This window comes from Erinaceus europaeus, chromosome 13 (genome assembly GCF_950295315.1).
Source record: "Erinaceus europaeus chromosome 13, mEriEur2.1, whole genome shotgun sequence".
Taxonomy (NCBI): domain Eukaryota; kingdom Metazoa; phylum Chordata; class Mammalia; order Eulipotyphla; family Erinaceidae; genus Erinaceus; species Erinaceus europaeus.
In genome coordinates, this window is record NC_080174.1 from 14063075 (window position 1) to 14078338 (window position 15264).

The 15264-nt window shown below is 47.0% G+C and overlaps 1 protein-coding gene across 1 annotated transcript in view; it reads left to right on the forward strand.

The window, feature by feature from the left end:
• The first annotated feature begins 1225 nt into the window (after positions 1 to 1225).
• The window catches only part of ZC3H12D (zinc finger CCCH-type containing 12D), a 36048-nt gene continuing 22009 nt past the window's right edge, over positions 1226 to 15264 (forward strand). Inside the window, exon 1 of the mRNA XM_007516406.2 lies at positions 1226 to 1624. Within this exon, the coding sequence (XP_007516468.1) occupies positions 1320 to 1624 (305 nt within the window). The 5' untranslated portion in view covers positions 1226 to 1319. The remainder of the gene's footprint in view (positions 1625 to 15264) is intronic.

Consider the following 15264-nt stretch of genomic DNA (forward strand, 5'->3'; position numbering starts at 1 on the left):
TTTTTTTTTTGCCTCCAGGGTTATTGCTGAGGCTGGGTGCCTGTACTACAAATCCACTGCTCCCGGAGGCCTTTTTTCTCTTTTATTACCTTTGTTGTTTATCTTTGTTGCTATTATTATTGCTGTTATTACTGTCATTGTTGTTGGATACAACAGAGAAATGAGAGAGGAGGGGAAAACAGAGAGGGGGAGAGAAAGATAGACACCTGCAGACCTGCTTCACCAGTTGTAAAGTGATCCCCTCCCCCTGGAGATGGCGAGCGGGGGGGGGGGGGTAGAACCGGGGTCATTATGCTGGTCCTTGCACTGTACGCCATGTGTGCTACCGCCTGGCTACACATTTCTTTTTAATTTTTTTTTATTGCCACCGAGGTTATTGCTGGGGCTTGGTGCCTGCATGATGAATCCACTGCTTCTGGTGGCCATTTTTTTCTCTTCCTCCTCTTCTTCTCCTTCTTTTTCTTTATTTGATAGGACAGAGAGAAATTGAGAGAGGAGGGGGAGATAGAGAGGGAGAGATTCCAACAGGACTTGCTTCACATGTAAAGCTTCCCCCCTGCAGGTGGGGAGTGGGGAGTTGGGAGTGGGGGCTTAAGCCCTGCTCCTTATGCATGGTAATGCATGCGCTTAACCTGGTGTCATGGCCTGTCTTTGATGACTAGAATGTGGAGGTCAAACTGTGGGCAGGGTGGCTTTCTACTGAGGCCTCCTCTTTGGGTTATAGAAAGCCATTCTCTCTGGCTCTTCTCCTGGTCACCCCCCACCCCCACCTGTGTCTGTGACCCAGCCTCTTCTTCCAGTAAGGACACTAAGTCACATTGATTAGGACCCACTGCACTTTACCATCTCTTTAGAGACCATGCGTCCACATAGAATCACAATCTGAGATGTTGAGAAGCTGGGGTTTGGGGATGGGTGGGATAAAACTCAGCCCACAATAGGGCCTTAGAGACACTTCTCTGACACATGTACAAATGTCCCCAGAGCAAGTGGCCTATTCACTGACCCTCTCTGGCCAGTGACTGAGATGGGGACGTGTGTGTGGGGTGGGAAGGCTCAAGAGAAGTCACTCCTGAGAGCAGCTTGATTGCATCTGTGGCTGCCGACCACACTGAGCAACTGAAAATCCCCAAGGGGACCAGGCGACAGTTGATTTCCTGACAGATAAGGTGGGGAGGGAGCTCATAGCGCCTGCCCTCAGTCACCCCACAGCCCAGAAAACACCTGACGGACGCCTGTTCTCTATAGCTCATGCTGGTGGGGCTCTACCTGGAGGAAACTGGTGGCCGGACCCTTTCCCCTGGCTGGGTGGACTCAGCATGGAGCGCTCCAGCAAGATGGACTTCTTCCAGAAGCTGGGCTACTGCCACGAAGACGTGGTCAGGGTGCTGGAAAAGCTGGGCCAGGATGCTCTGGTCAACGATGTGCTGCAGGAGCTAATCCAGACCGGCAGCCGGCCAGGTGCCTCCGAGATCAGCGGGGCGCCTGTGCTGGTCCCCAGGGGCTCTTGCGGGATCCTGGACTCTGTCCCGCGCTGGCTGGGGGTGGACCAGCAAGAGGACTGCGGAGATCCGGCCACCTCCTTGCGACCCATTGTCATCGATGGTAGCAATGTGGCGATGAGGTAGCTTACTTTTAATTTTCTTAAAAATATGTTTTAATATTTTACTGGGAAGGGTTTAATGCTTTACAATAGTTGTTGACACATGGGTACCATTTCTCCTCTCCCCATAACTGGTGTCTGAAAAACACTCTCACCCCCAATTTGGGTCTTTTTCTGCCATTATGCATCAGAACCCCAAAGCCCCTCTCCCACCAAGCCCCCCGCATCCATGCTCTCCTTTCTCAGAGCCCACCCCAGTCCAAGTTTTAGTCTGTGTTTTCCCTTTCTGTGTTGATAGCTCACTTTTCCCTATTTACTAACCTTGGGGTTGGAAGGCCTCAAGGAACTGGCCCTGTATTTAGTGGTTTGGCCAAAAGAGCTTTGGAGCCCAAGAATAAGGATCTGGATCCCAGTGTCATCTCCTGGTAGTTTTGTAACCTTAAGAAACTCACCTACCCTCTCTGAGCCTAGACCAGAAATTGCCCCAAATGCCCAGCACTGTGCCTGTGTGTTCAGTTTGGGGTTACTACTCTGCTAATTCCAGAGAGACAGCCTAGGCTATTTTAGGGGAAGGCATTGGGCAACAAGGTAAGGGCCCCCCAGGCTGTACCTGGGCAGATGTGGCTGCTTGCCTGGTGTCCATGTGACTCTGGAAAAGTTGCCTTAGTTTGTTTTCTTATTCTCTGACACAGGCCAGCAGATTGCTCTTCTTTCCTCAAGGTCATGAGAGGGAGAGGAGTAATGGGACTTGAACTGCATTGGAAGCAGTTGGGACAATCCCTCTTCAGTGTGTGTGTGTGTGTGTGTGTGTGTGTGTGTGTACTTTGAGAAGTGGAGTCTCTAAGCTGCAACCGTGTTCATGACTGTGTTTTTTGGTGGAGAGAGCATCACACCCTGCTTTGCTTATGTTCCTGGGGAGACTGAATCCCACCAGGAGAGCCTCAAACAGCTTCACCTACACCCCCTGCTGGGAAAGGAAGCCTCCCTTCAACCAGTGGATTATATTCATTTGCTGATTACAAAGTGCAAAAGACAGAGCCACAGGAAATGGGCCGCTCACTACTGGAAACAGATGCACTTTTCAGGGCTGGAGAGTTAGCACAGTGGTTTTGCAAAAGACTCTCATGCCTGAGGCTCCACGGAGGTCCCAGGTTCAATTCCCAGCACCATCATAAACCAGAGCTGAGCAGTGGTCAAAACAAAAAAAACAATGCACTTCTTTTCAAAAACTGAGCAGTGGGTGGGAATCCAAAAAAAACTGTGTTATTAGAAGTTCCAGAATGTGCCAGCTGGGTATTCTTTGGTGTGATTTTGCCCTGGAGGTTTGGGATTCCTTGGGCTTGGCATTGTGGTTTGGAAGTAGGGTATGGTCCAACCCCAAATAGCTCAGACTTAGTAACTCTTTCCACACACCCTGTGTGGGGTAGTCTGAATATTCACTCACGTTTCAACAAATTGGGTCTCTCTGGAGTATATTATAGCAACAGATAGCAGATCTTTCTCTTTTCCTGAGGGTTTAGGCTCTGGTCCACTGGGTCTCTGTGATAGCTTTGTCCTGCTTTTTTTGTGTGGGCGTCGAATAAGTGAGCCTGAGATGTCTGCTCAGTTTAAGAGCTCTGGTGGAATTTATAGGATTTTTTATTTTTATTTTATTTTTATTTTGCCTCCAGGGTTATCACGGGCTCAGTGCCTGCACTACGAATTCACTGCTCCTGGAGGCCATTTTCCCCATTTTGTTTGCTCTTGTTGTGGCCCTTGTTGTGGTTGTTATTGTAGTTATTGATGTCATCGCTGTTGGATAGGACAGAGAGAAATGGAGAGAGGAGGGGAAGACAGAGAGGGGGAGAGAAAGACAGACACCTGCAGACCTGCTTCACTGCCTGTGAAGCGACTTCCCTGCAGGTGGGGAGCCGGGGGCTTGAACCAGGATCCTTATGCTGGTCCTTGTGCTTTGCGCTATGAGTGCTTAACCCACTGCGCTACTGCCCGACCCCCAATTTATAGGATTTTAAGAGTCCTGTAGATTCTGAAGGTCTGAGAGAGGAAGTCTGGGGTTTGATCTCTGTCTGCTGCTTTGGATGAAGCATCTGTCTCCTCAGGCACCCATAGAAAGAGAGTTTTGAAAGTAAGGTGCTTTTGTTTGTTTTTTACTGGAACACTGCACAGCTGTGGCTGATGGTGGTATGGGAGTTGAATCTAGGACTTTGGAGCCTCAGGCATGAGATTGTCTTTGCATAACCACAATACTATCTCTCACACCACTGATGATATCACTTAAAATTGAAGACCTTTTCAGTCCTAAACTCTGGCCTTAGATCAGAATAGAGTGACTGCAAGGTAAAAAGACTATTTCAGTACCATCAGAAGGTGTCATTATTATTTTTGGAGGTCAGATTAAAAAAAATTTATTTTAAACTTGTTATGCTTGGGTGCTGGGGAGGGTTTACTTTTCATGAAAGTCTCTGGGAGTTAAATTTAAACCACATCCTCTATTTGCACATGATTGTGAAGGGCCCAGGAAAATTCATTTAGTCTCACCCAAAGCCCCCCTTAGCCCCTCCTACACAGTTGTAGTCAGTATGATTTGCAAATAGAAACTTCCCCCCTCAGGCTTATTATAAAGAAGCATTAGAATGTAAATACCTGTCTGGAAGCTTCAGGATGTGGCTTTTTTTTTTTTTTTTTAACTTCGGTTCTTTTTCCATCTTTAAAACCAGTGGTGACCTGAAATTATTTGCAAAGCATAGAACGTATTTCTCCATGACCTATAACTTTCAGTGCATAATTCAGAAGGTTTGTGATCCCCATAGTGTGAAAATTGTTGATAAAGAGTGAGAAATGATAGCTAAAGACTGTACTATATGAGAGACATGAGGGTCCTGGGCCACATGTCTCTCCACTGTCAGAGCAGCCTTCAGCCCTTCCCTCAGTTGGAAGAGGAAGGAGCAGGCTCAATGGGCTTGGCCAAGGTCATCACTGGCTTCATCAGGCCCTGGCCACCAACCCTGTGCTGTGATCATATCACTCTATAATGAAGTTTCCATGAGCTCCTCTCCCAAAGGAACATTATTTAATATGGTTAGCCCGAGGCCATTTGCAGTGACTGAACCCAGGAAACTTAGAGTAACTGCTCTGTGGGAAGTCACTGGGCTAAGGGCTTGTGTGTGTGTGTGTGTGTGTGTGTGTGTGTGTGTGTGTGTGTGTATGTGTGTGTGTGATATAATTCTCACCAGCTTCTCATACCTGCATGCTTCTAGCACTCTTAGTAGAGTTTTAAACAATTATTATTTTTAAGATAGAGAGAAAGAAGAGATATCACTGTACCATTGCATAGTTTGTGAAGCTTTTCCTTTGTGTGGTGACTGGGGTTCGAACCCAGGTCCTTGTACATAACAAAGTGTTCTACAGGGTAAGCTACCTCCAGGCCCCCAGTCAAAGGCGTTTAAAAAGAAAATGGTGGCTGGGGAGGTGGTATAGTAGATAAAACGCTGAACTCAAGCATGAGGTCCCAGTCTTGATTTAAATTATCACCTACGTCAGTGTGATGCTTCAGTTCTGTCTCTTTCTCCTCTCGTGAATAAATACATCTTTTAAAAAAAAAAAGGGAAAGTACTTTAGAGCACACAAGGGCTTTTTTTCCTTTTAATTTTAGCACGGGACAGAAACACCCTGACACTGTTCTACCATTCACAGAGCTTCCCTTGGTGCTGTGCGTGATGCTCTCATATGGTTCTGAGGCTTGAACCCAGGTCCTCTGGCATGGTAAAATGTGCACTCTCTGTCTGGTGAGCTATCTCCTGGCCCAGAGAACATGCAAGAGTTGACCTGTTTTATGAAACCTATTCTATCCCCAAGCCATTTAAAGAAAATCTTGGATCTTAAGTAGAATCTGTCCACCTCTTCGTGGGAATAATAAAAGGAGTCCATTTTGCTTTTACAAGCAGGACCCATGTCTTTATTTTCATTCTGTAAATGGTGGGTCAACTTTAATGAGATTCATAAATTGTAGTGTGGGGGAGTTTCTAAGACAGCAACCCTGGAAACTGCTCCTACTTGGTTCCAAGTTTGACTGGATCTCTTGTATTTCTTGAAGGAGACCAGGGAGCTCAGAAGCAGGGGATGATGGGTAATGGAACTTTGAGTCTAAAAAGCTGTGTCCTGCTCTCCTGCCCAAAAGAACCCTGTGATGTGGAAAGTTCTAGCTCTGTGCTGTTCATTATGGTGACCACTTGCCACATGTGGTTGGGACACTTGAAATGTGACTAGGGCAACTGGTGAGCGGAATTGTATCATCTATTTCTTCTGAATGGCTTTCACTTGAAGCACAAATAACCACATGTACTGAGAGGTTCTGTTTGGACAGTGCAGGTCTAAATTCTCAGTGTAGTGTGTGACCTTAGTGTGAATCACCTGCTCTTTCTGAGCCCTGTTATGACAATTAAGTGGTTAGACTCAATAATGCCAACACCGAGTGCCTTTTCATCTCTAATGTTCTAGGACTCAAGGGTATTATTTTATGTATGTCCAAAAGAAAGAAATGCATTACATTTTTTAATATGGTACCAGCGATAGAAGTCAGTACCTCATAAATGCGGAGTATTTGCTCTGCTACTAAGCTGCATCTCCTGCCTACATGCATCTCCCCTTCCCTTCCCTTCCCCTTCCCCTTCCCCTTCCCCTTCCCCTTCCCCTTCCCCTTCCCCTTCCCTTCCCTTCCCTTCCCTTCCCTTCCCTTCCCTTCCCTTCCCTTCCCTTCCCTTCCCTTCCCTTCCCTTTCCCTTCCCCTTCCCTTCCCCTTCCCCTTCCCCTTCCCCCTTCCCTTCCCCTTCCCCTTCCTCTTTCCCTTCCCTTCCCCTTCCCCTTCCCCTTCCCCTTCCTCTTTCCCTTCCCTTCCCTTCCCCTTCCCTTCCCCTTCCCTCTCCTTCCCTTCCCTTTCCCTTTCCCTTCCCCTTCCTCTTTCCCTTCCCCTCCCTTCCCCTTCCCCTTTCCCTTCCCTTCCCTTCCCTTCCCTTCCCTTCCCTTCCCTTCCCTTCCCCTTCCTCTTTCCCTTCCCTTCCCTTCCCTTCCCTTCCCCTTCCCCTTCCCCTTCCTCTTTCCCTCCCCTTCCCCTTCCCCTTCCTCTTTCCCTTCCCTTCCCCTTCCCCTTCCTCTTTCCCTTCCCTTCCCCTTCCCCTTTCCCTTCCCTTCCCTTCCCTTCCCTTCCCTTCCCTTCCCTTCCCTTCCCTTCCCTTCCCTTCCCTTCCCTTCTTCTCTCCTCTTCTCTTCTCCCCCCACCCCCAGCTTCATGCCCATGCCTTTTCTTTCCTTTTTGAAATATTTTTATTCATTTGCTGGATTGAAACAGACAGAAATCAACAAGGTAGGGGGAGGTAGAGAGGGAGAGAGACATCTCTAATGGCTGCACTAATCTACCACTATGAAGCTTCCCTCTCATAGGTGGAGTGCAGGTTTGAACTTCAGTCCTTATATGTTGTAATATGTGTATTTCACCAGCTGCACCACCGCCCAGCCCCTCCCATACATTGTCACTCGTCTCAATGGACTCTTTTTACCCCGGAGAGTGAGAGGAGAGACACCACAGCATTGCTCTACTGCTCTGTACGGTGCTCTGATGTGGTGACTGGGTGGGAGCCACAAAGCCAGCTCCTTGCTCCTAGTAAAGTGTGTACCCCACCAGGTGAACTATCTTCTGGCACCTAAATATTGTTCTTTTTAATTTTAATTATTTTTAATTACTGTGTAGAGACCAAGAGAAATTGAGAGGGACAGGGCCATATTTGACAGAGAGAAAATGAGAAGGCAGGGGGAGACAGAAAGAGAGGGAGGCAACTCTTTGCTACAAGTGTCTCTCACTTGCAGCGCTGATCACTGCTTGTGAAGCTTTCTCTCTGTAGCTGGGGACTGGGGGCTTGAACCCAGGTCCTTACTCATGGTAATGTATGCATTCAACTAAGTGTACCACTGTTGAGCCCCTCTCAGCATCTGTTTTTTTTTTAAATAAAACATTTTTGATAGAGGTGTGTGAAAGAGAAAGAGGCAGAGGGAAAGAGAGAGAAGGAGAGACCTGCAGCACTACTCCGCTGCTTGTGATGTTTCCCCTGCAGGTGGGGACCAGGAGGCAGGCATAGGACCTCACATACAGTAACGTGTGTGCTCTGCCAGGTGAGTCACCACCTCTGTCAGTCATTATTTCGGGGCCAGAGCCTGTCTACACTGACCAGCATCCTCCTCCACGGGATGAGCCTTGAACTTGGGCTTACCAGCTACACAGTAGGGTGTTCTAGATGCCTATTCCTCATCAGGGTCCCAGTACTCTCTGCAGGATGGGAGCCCAGGACGTGTCTCCTTGTCACAGGTACCTGAGGTAATGGTGGCTCTGACTGGGTAACAGTCCGCAGCCTGATTTTTTTTTTTTTTTTTTGCCTCCAGGGTTATTGTCAGGGCTCAGTGCCTGCATCACGAATCCACTGCTCCTGGAGACCATTTTTTCCCCTTTTGTTGCCCTTGTTGTTTTATCATTGTGGTTATTATTATTGTTGTTGTTGCTGTCATTGGATAAGACGGAGAGAAATGGAGAGAGGAGGGTAAGACAGAGATGGGGAGAGAAAGACAGACACCTGCAGACCTGCTTCACCACCTGTAAAGCGACTCCTCTGCAGGTGGGGAGCCGGAGGCTCGAACCGGAATCCTTACCAGAGCCTGATTTTAAGTGCAACCCACACACCTTCAAGACATGTCTGTTATGTGCATGTGTGTGGCTGAGAGAGAGAGAGGTGTGAGCTGACTGCACCAGTCATAGTGCACCTCTTGGCTTTCAGAAAAAATATCCAATGGGTTTTAAACTTGGCTTATTTGTTTATTTATTTGCCACCAGGGTTATTGCTAGGCTATCGTGCCTGTGCTGCTCCTGGTGGCTATTTTTCCCCCTTTCTGATGCATGTACACACACACACACACACACACACACACACACACACACACCAGATTTCTAAAAAAGAAGGTGGCTTGTCTTGAAAGTATGTTAATAGCTACATCGTGGGGCTTGGGTAGAATTTTGATTTTCATGCCCAGTGATCCCCAGCATTTCCTTGGCTGGCAAATCTTCCAGGGCCACTGTTGTAGGCAAATGCAGGAAAGTAGTGATTTGAACGACTTCAGCGTGGGGGAAACCACCTGAAATTTCACATCCTCTTCCCGCCTCCCACAAAGCTTTCTCTTGCCTATGTCCTCATGTGTGGGCATATCGGGTCATTTTTTTTTTTGAATTGTTGTCATTAGTTATTTTTTAAATATTCTATTTATTTGTTTAAATTTATTTTTCATAAAGAATAACTTATTTTATCTTTATTTATTGGATAGAAATAGCCAACAATTGAGAAGGAAGGGGGTGATAGGGAGAGAGACAGAGAGACACCTGCAGCCCCGCTTCACCACTTGTGAAGCTTTCCCTCTGGCAGGTGGGGACTGGGGACTCAAACCCAGGTCCTTGTGCACTGTAGCATGTGTGCTCAACCAGGTGCGCCACCACCTGGACCCCATAGAATTCTCCTTGCTGCTCTCACATGGTGCTGGGGATTGAACCCAGAACTTTAAACATGCAAGGAAAACACTTTACTGCTGAGCCAACCCCTTGTTTATACTTTCAGATCTTTGAAACCTTGCCGTATTCTCCAGTAGAGACTTTGGCCATGGAAGTGCTCATGTAGGCTACAGAGACAACATAAGGGTTTTACAAAAAGCCTTTCATGCCTGAGGCATGAAAGTCCCAGGATCAATCCCCAGCACCACTAGAAACCAGAGCTGAACAGAGCTCTGATAAAACAAACCAACAAATAACAGATCAATCATACAAACTCAGATTTACGAACGGAAGTTTCCAGATTTATCAGCAGGTTATGTACTGAACAAGTACTGGCAAAGCTGACCTTGAGACTCCTATTTAAGCCTGCACCTTGGGGCCAGCTCCTGGTGCACCTGGTTGAGTGCAAATGTTACAGTGTGCCATGGCCCAGGTTTGAGCTGTGGTCCCCACCTGCAGGGGAAAGCTTTGTGAGTAGTGAGGCAGGGCGGCAGGTGTCTCTCTATCTCCCCCTTCTCTCTCGACTTCTGGCTGCCTCTATCCAATAAATAAATAAATAAATAAAAATAATTAAAATTTTTTTATTATCTTTACTTATTTATTAGATAGAGACAGTTAGAAATGGAGAAGGGGGAGATAGAGAGGGAGAGAGACAAAGAGACACCTGCAGCCCTGCTTCACCACTTGCAAAACTTTCCCCTTGCAGGTGGGGACCAGGGACTTGAACCTAGATCTTTGAGCATTGTAGCATGTGCGCTTAACCAGGTGCGCCACCACCGAGCCCCTAAAAATTATTTTTAAAAAATAAAAAAATAACCTGGAACCCCACCTCTCCAGAGCCCTGCCCTACTAGGGAAAGATAGAAACACACAGGGATTATGGACTGGCCTGCCCATTTTTAACAGGGAAGCATTACTGAAGCCAGACCTTCCACCTTCTGTACCCCATAATGATCCTGAGTCCATACTCCCAGAGGGATAAAGAATAGGTAAGCTTCCAATGGAGAGGATGGGATATAGAACTCTGGTGGTAGGGATTGTATGGAATTGTACCCTTTATCCTACAATTATGTCAATCATTGTTAAATAAATAAAGCAATATCAAGTCTATAAAAATAAATAAAAATAAAAGAATTTAAAAAACCCGTCTTCACCTAGTTCTCCCTTTGAGGTGCTCGCAACAGTCCCTTTTGTCCTCTCCCCCCCAGATTGGAGTGGGGAGAGATCTTTTATTGAGGAGGGTTGTAAATTGCAGGGTCTTGCAACATAACTTTAAATAAAAATCAGGGTCGGGAGTCAGGCGGTAGTGCAGCGGGTTAAGGACTGGTCTAAGGACCCCAGTTCGAGCCCCTGGTTCCCCACCTGCAGAGGAGTCGCTTCACAAGTGGTGAAGCAGGTCAGCAGGTGTCTATCTTTCTCTCCCCTTCTCTGTCTTCCTTTACTCTCTACATTTCTCTCTGTCCTACCCAACAATGATGAGAACAATAATAATTACAACAATAAAGCAACAAGGGCAACAAAAAGGAATAACTAAATAAAGTAATTAAAATAAGATTAAAAAAAAATCAGGGTCAAGCCCTGGATGTGTTGTCTTGTACCATCTAGGCTAGGGACACATTGCTAATCTTTGCCTTTCCTTCTCCAGCTTCCCCCTGCCCTGCACAGGACTATTCTGGGAGCCACCAGCTTCTGCAGGAACTTATCAGGTTACAGACCAGTGTTCCAATCAGAGTGTCTAGTTACAGTAAATGGTTACACTCTGACCCTGCATGGCCCAGAACAACTGTCTTGTAGACAAAAATCACCTCAGGCACCAACCCACTTCCCCTTTGCACACTCCCTTTATTCAAATCCTGGTTCCCTTATCCCCCTCCCTCCCCCAGGGCCAAGTGCCCAGCACCCTGCTTGCAGACTGAGATACTAAATACTGGAACCTAGTGACTCTTCCCTCCTCCCTGAGAATGAATATTTCATTATTTTTTTAGTCATTAGGGTCTCTCTCTCTTCCTCTTTGTCTCCCCCCCTCTCTCATGCACACACACACTTCTATCACTCTTGGGTTCATTCTTTGCATTTCAGATAGAGTGACAGACACAGAATGCATCTCTGTAGTTTCCTCTGGTGCTCTCATGTGGTGCTGGGGTTCCAACCTGGGGCTTCAAGTATACTAAGGCATATGCCCTACTGAGAACTATCTTTTGCCCCTGCAAAAAATTTGGTAGCCTGTAACATGGTTCCAAGTGAGCTGTCATTTGGATCTCTAGGAACAGAGCCTGAGGAGAGACAGGAGTAAGTGTAGATGGGGAGGAAGAGTTTGTAGCTCCCATCAGGGCTTGAGCTCAGCTTTCAGATTGGGCTCTTGGGCACATTGTTCCCTTTAGTTTCCTTAAGAGCATAATGGGATTAAGGTTACTTCCTCAAGATCTCCTAATGATTTAGTGTCGGGTTACATCACAGGGGAGAGAGAAGAGACCAGGAACTCATGGCGGAGCGCGAACACAAATCTTTATTCACACGGTTGTCCCAGAATTGGGTGAGAGCACAGTGGTTTAGGCCACATGGAGCTAGCAAAATGGCCGCCTCCCACTATGCCCACCAGCCCTTTTCCGGGTCGGGTTTCAGAAGAGAAAAGAGAGAAGAGAGTGAAAATGGAAACAGGAGAGGCTTTTATGGGAGAATTCTGGAAGTGGCAATTCTTCGGGACAGGATTGGCTAGGAAAGGGGGTGGAGAGAGGCAAAAGGCATGTTGGGAAGGTGGAAGCGTCCTTAGCAACTGTTGCAATGGTTTTAACTGAATTAGCAATACCCTGAGGGGATAAGGTGGTGGAGATCTGTGAATAATACTTGCATGGAAATAAAGTGGTTTGTGGGCCCTGCCAATGTTCAGCCACATCTGCACAATTTCCCAACAATTAAGAAGTAAATTCACGGCTAGACAGAACTTGGATGGGATGTGGTGGTGACTTAACATCCATCATGTGTGGATATGAAAATAATTTTGTAAAACAATGTTATAAGTAAATTCAGGGTGGGGTGGTGTCGGACCCAGTTGAGCAATGTGAAAGGCAAAAGGGATATCTTGAGCAATTGAACAGTGCCGCAACTGTCTCTTTCCCTCTTTATTCCCCTCTTTACTATCAATTTCTGTCTATCCAACAAATAAGAAAATCAGTTAAAGTCCCTGGTGGTCTCATACTTGATTGGGAACACGTTACCATGTGCAAATACCCAAGTTCAAGCTCTTGGTCCCCACCTGCAGGGGGAAGCTTCACAAGTGGTTAAGCAGTGCTGCAGGTGTTCCTCTTTCCCTCTCTATTTCCTTCCTCCATCTCAGTGTCTTTCTGTTCTCTATCCAGTAAGTGAATAAATAAAATACTTTTTAAGAATCTGTGGAGCCACCTAGTAGAGCACATATATTACCATGCTCCAGGATCTGCGTTCCAGTCCCTGATACCCACCTGCATGGGGGAAGAAGCTTCATGAGTGGTGAAGCAGGTCTATGGATGTCTCTCTCCCTGTCCATCTCCCACACCCATCTTGAGTTCTCTCTGTACTATCTAATAAAAAAAGGGGAGGAAATCTGAGGAAAAATGGCCATCAGCTGGGAGTGGTGGATTTCTAGCTCTGGCACTAATTCCCAACAATAACTCTAGTGGCAAAAGGAGAAGTAAACACAGGCTCAGAGAGACAGCTCACCAGGTAGGGCTTGTACTTTGTCATGTGCACAACACACCACATGGAAGTACCATGGCACTGGGGGATAATCTACAGTGCTGTGATATATTCTCCCCACTCCCCCTTTCTGAATGGAAGAGCTAGCTTCAGAATGATGCTGTTGTGCTTGTATAAGGCCCCAGCTCTGAAAAAGAAGAAGAAAGAAAAGGAGGAGGAGAGGAAGAAGAGGAGGAGGAGGATGAGGAGGAAGAGGAGGAGGAAGAGGGAGAAGAAGAAGGGGAAAAAGGAGAAGAAGAAGGTGTGAGTGGAACCCTGTGTGGGCTGGTTCTGCTGCACCCTGTGCTGTAGAAACACAAAGGCTGTGCCACCAACTTCTGCACCAAGGGGAAGGCTTTTGACTGTGGTTCAAATGTGCAGTGGAGGCAGGAGTGATGCTCAGACCTACTTCCCTGCTCCTCTGTCCCAGGGTGTATTTATACAGGTAGAAGTGGGCTGGGGCTGCGAAACCTGGTGGTGGGTTCAAGGGGCAAACAAAATGGGAGATTTTCAGCCTCCTGGATCAGAATGGGCTTCCTGAAAATCTTCTCAAACAAAGCTTGTCCTAGGCCTTAACTCTCCTTCATTATTTCAAAGGGACAAACAGAGTGGGAACAGGAATGGGGTGGTGGTGGGGTATGAGACTCTGACAGCTGTTCTTTTGTTTTCCAAATTTACTTTCAGCATATTCACATTTTTTTTTGCCTCCAGCGTTATTGCTGAGGCTCGGTATCTGCACCATGAATCCACTGCTCCTGGAGGCCATTTTTTCCCCGTTTGTTGCCCTTGTTGTGTAGCCTTGTTGTGGTTATTATTGTTATTGTTGATGTCTATCATTGTTGGATAGGACAGAGAGAAATGGAGAGAGGAGGTGAAGACAGAGAGGGGGAGAGAAAGACAGACACCTGAAGACCTGCTTCACCACCCGTGAAGCGACTCCGCTGAAGGTGGGGAGCTGGGGGCTCGAACCGGGATCCTTATGCAGGTCCTTGCGCTTTGCGCCACGTGCGCTCAACCCGCTGCGCTGCCGCCTGACCCCAGCATATTCACATTTTGTTGTGAAAACAATTCCTGTGAGCCAAGCACTGAGAGCTATTATTTTGTGTGTCACCTGATTTGCCCGAGCACCACGGATAGCACGGAGACTTGGTATACATACATGGCATAACAGTGCCGTCACGGTGTCATCTCTTCTCTTGGTGTCTGTATCTTCCTCTCTCCTTATTCTCTCTGGGAAAAAAGAAAAAAGAAAAAAAAGAACAGAATACTGGTCCTGGTGGGATCATGTATACATGAGACCCTAAGTTTATTCCTGGGCACCACATAAAATAGGAAAGAACTGTGGGGAGTCCGGCAGTAGCGCAGCAGGTTAAGCGCACGTGGCGCAAATGCAAAGGACCAGCGTAAGGATCCCGGTTCAAGCCCCAGGCTCCCCCTCTGCAGGGGAGTCGCTTCACAAACGGTGAAGCAGATCTGCAGGTGAATTATCTTTCTCTCCTCCTGTCTTCCCCTCTTTTCTCCATTTCTCTCTGTCCTATCCAACAATGATGATAACAATAATAACTACAACAATAAAACAACAAGGGCAACAAAAGGGAATAAATAAATATTTTTTTAAAAAAGGAAAGAATTGTGGTAATGACACATTCCACTGAGACTGAACAGAGACTTTCTTTTTCTTTTCTTTTTTCTTTTTTGCCTCCAGGGTTATCACTGGGACTCAGTGCCTGCACTATAAATCCACTGCTCCTGGAAGCTGTTTTTTCCTTTTTGTTGCCCTTGTTGCTTATTGTTATTGTTGTTGCTATTGCTGTCATTGTAGTTGGATAGGATTGAGAGAAATGGAGAGAGGAGGGGAAGACAGAGGGAGAGAGAAAGATAGACACCTGCAGACCTGCTTCACCGCCTGTGAAGCGACTCCCCTGCAGGTGGGGAGCCGGGGGCTCGAATTGGGATCCGTATCCCTGTTCTTGGGCTTTGCATCATGTGCTCTTAGCCGGTTGCGTCCAGCCCCCTGACAGACTTTCTTACAGCCAAGACATACTTGTGTCAGGGGTTGGGGCGGTGTGGGTGACGGGGTGTCATCAGTCATTCATGTCACTGTTTCAATATGCACAGAGAAAGATTCTTTGTCTTTCCTTTTTATTTTATTTTTTGCCTCCAGGGTTATCACTGGGGCTCGGTGCCTGCAATACAAATCCACTGCTCCTGGCGGCCATTTTACGTTTTTCTTTTCTTTTCTTTTTTTTTCCCTTTCCTTTCTATTTTATTTGATAAGACAGAGAGAAATTGACAGGAGAGAGGTGGATAGACAGGGAGAGAGAAAGAGAGCCAGCTTCACTGCTTGTGAAGCTTCCCCCTGCAGGTGGGAA